Here is a 6745-nt window from a genome sequence, read left to right as displayed (position 1 = left end):
TTTCTCTAGTATGTACAACTTTCCTCACATTTGAAAATATACATTACAATACAATACATTACATTACGTTTTGTTTCTCTTCTTTTTATGATGGATAAATAGAGAGGTCCTTAGTGCTACTATAGACCGCAAACATAAGGCTTAGTATTGAATGTTTCTGTAGTAACGAATTTAGCAATAAAATTCAGCGCCATCTTTTTCTAAAGACAGACGTTCAAACAAATCGGTAGAAACGAAATATAATCAAACGATTTTTAAGCCAGAGCTAACTTTTGTGTTGCGTAAAATTTTCTCCCGCTTCTTCTTTTCTTCCTTAAACGCTATTGTATTTGCCTTCTTTTCCATCCTCCTCTCCTGAATAAGAAAGAGAACTTAATAAAGAAAACAAATTTACATGTTACAAAAATTTACAGAATTTACAAAGTTACAAAATTTACAAATTACAAAAATTTAATAACTAGCTAAGCCATTTCTCATATCTGAAATTTTTTCCAAACATAAAAATTAAATTTTATCGGGCACCAATTTTTTTTTTTTAAATCCGCACAACTTGAACGTTTTGTACATACCTTGTTTCAAACATGATTTATTATTATTAGACGATAGATGATTTTGTCTTTTGAACAACCTTTTTATAGCTCCTTGTGCTACTATTAAACAGAACGGCTAGCAGAATACGAAAACTGAATTGCCCAGAAAACAGACAAATGAAATGACAGAAAGCAATTTTTTGGACCGCACTGGTTTTATAAAACTTAGAAATATACGAGTGACGTGATTAAGACAGAGAAGAAAATAAGCTAACTTCTTAAGTTGATATTAATACTGTCAGAGTTTATTCGATCATATTGATATAGATAAATTCAACCTTTTTGTGTGTTGATTTTCTGAATTATTACTAATATAGAAGAATACAATATAAATTCTGGAAGTGAAGACAGGAAAGCTTAAAGTTACCTCGAAAACATCAGCACGATAACATAAAAAGTCCCAAAACTGCAATATTATCGAAAACAAATTCAATACTTTTTCTAAAATTAACCCCACATCGGCATATACTTTCTCGAGTAAAACAAGATCTCCCCCCTTAAAACCCCTGATTTAGACCCCCTCGAGAAAAGTCATTTCAATGTTAAACGAGTGGATCTAAGGTAAGAACCGCAACAGATTAATCGATGAAAAACAGCTAAAAAAAGAAGTTCAAGATTTGAGAAATATATAGTAAAAGTCATTTAATGCAATGGTAAGGTCGATTACTGTAACGATTGGGAGATAAACTAGATAACTTTGGTCTCCATAATATTCACACTGTTAAACTTAAAAGGAAACAAAACATTTAGAAAATCAATGGTATTAAAGGCAGCAATCGCCTTCAATTTCAACGTAATTCAGGCAGGAGACCAACAGGACGATTCACAAGCTACAGGGGAATCAAGGCCCGACTTGTTACATGAGCATCTCTCTAAGTTACAGCTGTTTGGCTTACACGTTGATGAATTTTAAAGCTGGAATGGAGCAAGGAATAGATAAGCCATCGTAGAAACCAAGACTACTTCTTTGCAACTACGATCCCCACTGAAGACTGTCGAGACTACTATTCTTACCACAGTTTTAGCCCCGACAGTACATGCATAACGCGTGCTACTTTGCAGATACACGTTGAGAGGGAGGTGATCAAATCTCAAGGATGCAATCATCCCAGGATGTTGAGACCTTCTTTTAGATATTACTAGAAGCAATCTGAGTTGAGGTCTTCATCACAGTTATGTCCATAGATTAGCAATAAAGCCCATTCACTAGCGCTAATTATCTCCTCTTCAAAACCTTTTATCCCCCCTTAAAAATGATTGTAGCCTTTACTTTTTAAACATCCTGGAAAATGAAAGTAGTATCAGAGCCAAGAAGCGCATAAAAGAGAATTATGGAATCGTAAAGCTCTATTTCCATGCTGGTTTTCATTACATCTATATTCCACACAACGTTACTTCCACTTTGTTTTGCATTTGTTAGGCATAACATCTCGTTTGAATTGGCATGAAACAGTAAAAGAACGAGTAAGTTAATATCATCACAAAATAGAATAGTAAAAAGAGCATTAAGCTTCTCAATAACCATTTTGATAATATTTACATCCACGTCGGTATCTGCATGAGTAACTTCGATACCTTTTTCAAACAAGCTTTCGTCGAGTATGCAAAGGAAGCTCATTTTATTTTTCTTTCATAGATAGAAAGTCATCCCTAGCCAGGTAAGAACTTCATCTGCAGTGAACACTCTTTTCCGTTAATTTTCGCACGTCTGATTTTGTGTTTGGTCCTTAGCTGCAGATCATACAATTTATCCATCAAAGATCGATGTCAAGTGTGAGTACTATGAACAAGCGCCAGGTATTGGTCACTTTCGTCGAAGTGCTATTTTCACCTTCCTCTAAATATTTCGAGAAGGGACTTGCCATCCAAAGCCAGAACGCAGGGCCTAATTATTGCGTTACTACTTGAGCACGTTATCTATGTCTTTACAAGCAAAACATGCAGATAATGCATGAATAATTACTAATTACGGGTGGTTGGGAACATGAAGCAGTTGGCACATCTTAAATTTACTCGAGTATTTTTGTGTCCATTTAATGTTTTTTCATGAATTCGATCAACCTATATAAGGTGATTTTTAATTAAATTTTGATTATTTACCTTTTTTACATTCCCTCACCTCTTGCAATTTGAGAGCATATTGGACCGGTTTGAAAAAAGTTTCTTTTACCTGTTATTAATCCCAATAATCACATACAAGAACTTTTTTTTTATTATTAGTACGATTTATGTTTGTTTCCGTTTTTGCCATAATATACGGGTCAGTTCTTTGGTATGCTTCAATTTTTTTGCTTTTCCTTTTTCGTTGTCTACTACCATCATTATAGACAACTGCCGGCAGCACCATACCGAAAAAGGCCAACATAGATGTGTACGCTGCTATTTTATTCAATTCTATTCAAAGTTTCATTCTATATCCCGCTTCTTCCATAAAGCTCCTATTTCTTTCAAATCCTTTTTCCCGACCTTCCTTTAAATCCATCCTAATTAATTCGGGCAGGTGTCGTACTGTTTGTCTAGCAGCAAATCGAATACCAAAAAGCAAAACTTTTGGCTGCTTATCATCTTTCATTAGTAAAAGATGACTTAACCATCTTAACCTTTCCTGTATTATATCCCTAGAAAACGAGGTGGGAGCAACTTTTTCGTACAGCCGGTTGTTTGGTATAGGGTTATTCAAACGAATACCTAAAACAATCATTTGACAATTCCTCTATAAAACATCTAGATTAGCTTCCTCAACTTTTTGGAGCACGCACATTTAAAGTCGCTACTCAACCACTGTCATTAGCAGCATAATCTAAATTTTGAAACGATTTCCTATACATCTAAACTGTTTTCAAACGCAAAAGGGTATCCTAACCCTTTCCTATTCAGCTTTTGACATCTTCTTTGATTCCACGAACCGTACAAAAAATGGTACTGACGTAAATAGAGCAATCTACGCGGTCATCTTCACGTTACTGAGCATCCCCTCTTGATAAACATTTATTCCAACATCAAGTTACATATTCGTCTTAACAGTTATCTCCAAGCTCGTTGCCGAACCCTGAATTTTCTGAATGTTCAGAATTCATTCGTTTTTGCTTTAATTATGCCTCCGACACATATATCACCTGCATAGACTGAGTTAAGGAGACTCTTCCCTCCCATTTAAAATCATTTTCTCCCATTGTCTCTGCTGTGGTTACTCCACGAAAATAACCCATATAAACAGATATAAGACATAGTCATACTAATGATTCCATATCGATCTAGCTACTGACCTCACTTCGTACTTTAGTCACCACAACATTATCTTAGCACATAGCCCTAATCACTTTGACGTTCTTATATCCTGTAAGTAAGGAGTGACTCGGCTCAACAGTAACCAAGACTAAAGAAAAGGAATTTTGATAACAATAGATACATCAAAAGAGTTGGCCTTTTATGCTGATTCTAAATATATAAGATTCATTAAGTTTAGCCACCAAAAGCTACGAGCCTGAGAAAATTTGGCTGATTTTCGAAAGATGGGAGAAACACCCCCAAAATTCAGGGAATCTTGATCAAAATTGCACCATCAGATTCAGTGTATCAGAGAACCCTACTGTAGAAGTTTCAAGCTTCCATCTGCAAAAAAGTGGAACTTTGTATTTTTCACCAGAAGAAAGATGACGGATGCGTTTGTTTTTTGTCTTTTTCAAGGGTTAATCGTATCCATCCAATGGTCCTAGAGTATTGGGATAGGGCTCATTTGAACGAAAATTAAAAGTTCTAGGGCCCTTTTTAAGTAACCGAAAAGATTGGAGAGCAACTAGCCGGGTCTAGCACCCTTCTTACTTCACCTAAGTCTTACTTTTCCCTAAAGTCGCCTGATCAAAATTGTGAGATAGCCATTTTGTTCAACATAGCTGAAAGCTCCAATAAATACGCTTTTCAGGATAGCATGACCCCCCACAGCCCCTGGGGAAAGGCCTTTATGTCATAAAATTTCCCGTTAATGTGTAATATTTGCTATTGGGAGGTATACAGACATTTTTGACGGGGAGGGAGAATTTTCTGCTGGAGAAGATTCACCACGGGGAAAACTTTCCAGGGGAAATTTTACACTGGGAGAATTTGCCAGAATTTCTATACAAAATTCTTTTTATTTATCTTATTTTCTCTTTTGACGACTCAATTTTCCGTAGGAATTTTCCATGGGGGGGGGGGGGGTATTTTTCATAGAAAAAATTATCCGTGTCGGAATTCTCCACGGGAGCAACTTTCCACAGGGGGGGGGGGGGTCCGGAAAAAATTTCACCGGAGGGAGGATTTCAAACGTGATTTTAAAACAAAATCAGAATTTGAAGTAATTTCAAATGAAAGTATGCTAAGGAGAATTTTTCAGGCGGAATCGTCCTCATGAAATTTTTCAGGGGTAATTTTCAGTTAGGATGGAATTGTCCGGGCAAATCGTCCTGGGGGGGCAGTATTTAACGTGAGAGGAACTTTCCATAGATTAATTTTCCGTTTTTCCGTGGGGTTATATTCAATGGAGGGGAAGACGGATTACCTGGCATTATTTGATAAGGGATCAGAAATTACAAGTTTTGGAACTGAAAGTAAGGAGCAAAATTAAAACTTAAAACGAACAGAAATTCATTCGATACAATAGAGATTGCCCCCTCCTCAATACCTCGTCCTTTACGCTAAATTTGACTTTTTATCCCGATTCTTTAAGAACGGCTCCTGAAACACAAAGGCTGTTTAATTAGAATATTTTTTTTCGTACTAAACAACTTTAGCATGAAGAGCAAGGTATTGAGGAGGGGCAATGTTTGTTTTAAATTCTAATATTGCTCCCTATTTGAAGTTGAAAACACGTTTTTTTTTCATTTAATACCATACGAGGATAGAGCATTCACCGAAACCTCTGTAACAGCTGAACGAAATATCTACTGACAATCCATAAAGCTCGGGACTAAAGGGGTCTGGTGGTTCAAGTACTTATCGATCATTAACAAAAGCGTAAGAATTGGGTCGATTCAATCTCACCCTTTGCTGAAACCACACTATTCTTCCCTTAGAGCTCATTCCACAGTACCTCTTGGTCTAAAAAGCATCATTTTATTAAATAATTTACTTCCCATTGAAATCAAGGCAACTTCTCAATTACCAAATTTTATCTTATAATCTTTCTTATTAAGGAGTCTAATCAAATATAATATTCATATTTTTCATAATCTTATCAAAACACAACATCAAATTCTGCAAACTAACTTATCATACCATTAGTCCCTGAGGCTTTACTGTTTTTCTTTCAGCATCATCTCTAACTCCTTACCACAGTTTATAGAATTAGCAGTATGATCATTCCCTATCTCACCCATTATAAAAACCCGGACCAAGGTGCGAGTGCTCCAGAGTACGTTTTTGCAGATATAAACATAAGCGGCATTAGATCTTTTCACGGGTAGACAAGTCAGATTTCTCTTGGACGCGAAACTTACAGTTATAATAGAAATAATTGGAAATAAGTGGAAACCCGCTATTACGAATAATGCACTTTGCAACCCTCTTGGACGCGAAACTTACAGTTATAATAGAAATAATCGGAAATAAGTGGAAACCCGCTATTACGAATAATGCACTTTGTAACCATTTCTCATTGATTGACGGAAACAGACTAACCCGCTAATGCAGAAATAAGTGGGAGGAGCTTTTTGTTCACACTGAGAATGAAGGCCAGAAATGATCTGCGATAAACTTACTGGATAATTCTATAAACTGTGCTCCTTACTAACCAAATTTTCCTTATGTCTGAATTATCAAGACACTTTTGATTATTTTCTATCTCACTGCCTATCATTTTATCAGAGTTTAACAAGTTCTTAAAATATTCTACCAATCTCTCTCCCACTCGCTAATACTTTCTGTATCACTAATTGAGGCCCCCCTCCCTTCTTAAAAGTACCAAGGACAATAAAAAAAGGAATCTGATTTTTTGAATTGGTTAAGCAGAAACTTGCACAACCCTACATATCTAAAAATATCAGGGGAAATCGGGAAATTTAATTTTAAACGAAAAAGATCTCCATATGCAGTTATGCAGTTTTCCTAGCTAATTTATCTATTATGGGTTGCCTCCCCGTAGTAGCATAATATTTGTAGGCATGAATATATAATGAGTC

At 35.9% G+C, this 6745-nt stretch overlaps 1 protein-coding gene across 3 annotated transcripts in view; it reads right to left on the bottom strand.

Moving 5' to 3' along the window:
- Window positions 1–223: 223 nt before the first annotated feature.
- LTV1 (LTV1 ribosome biogenesis factor) overlaps window positions 224–6745 on the bottom strand; it is a 151245-nt gene continuing 144723 nt past the window's right edge. For all 3 annotated transcript variants that reach the window (XM_089102504.1, XM_089102503.1, XM_089102505.1), the window contains exon 9: window positions 224–354. In XM_089102504.1, coding sequence (XP_088958630.1) covers window positions 244–354 — 111 coding nt within the window. In that variant the 3' untranslated portion in view covers window positions 224–243. The remainder of the gene's footprint in view (window positions 355–6745) is intronic.

This window comes from Artemia sp. Qi Xiang Cuo, chromosome 16 (assembly GCF_049724085.1).
Source record: "Artemia sp. Qi Xiang Cuo chromosome 16, ASM4972408v1, whole genome shotgun sequence".
Lineage (NCBI taxonomy): Eukaryota > Metazoa > Arthropoda > Branchiopoda > Anostraca > Artemiidae > Artemia > Artemia sp. Qi Xiang Cuo.
This window is presented reverse-complemented; position numbering and strand designations above follow the sequence as displayed.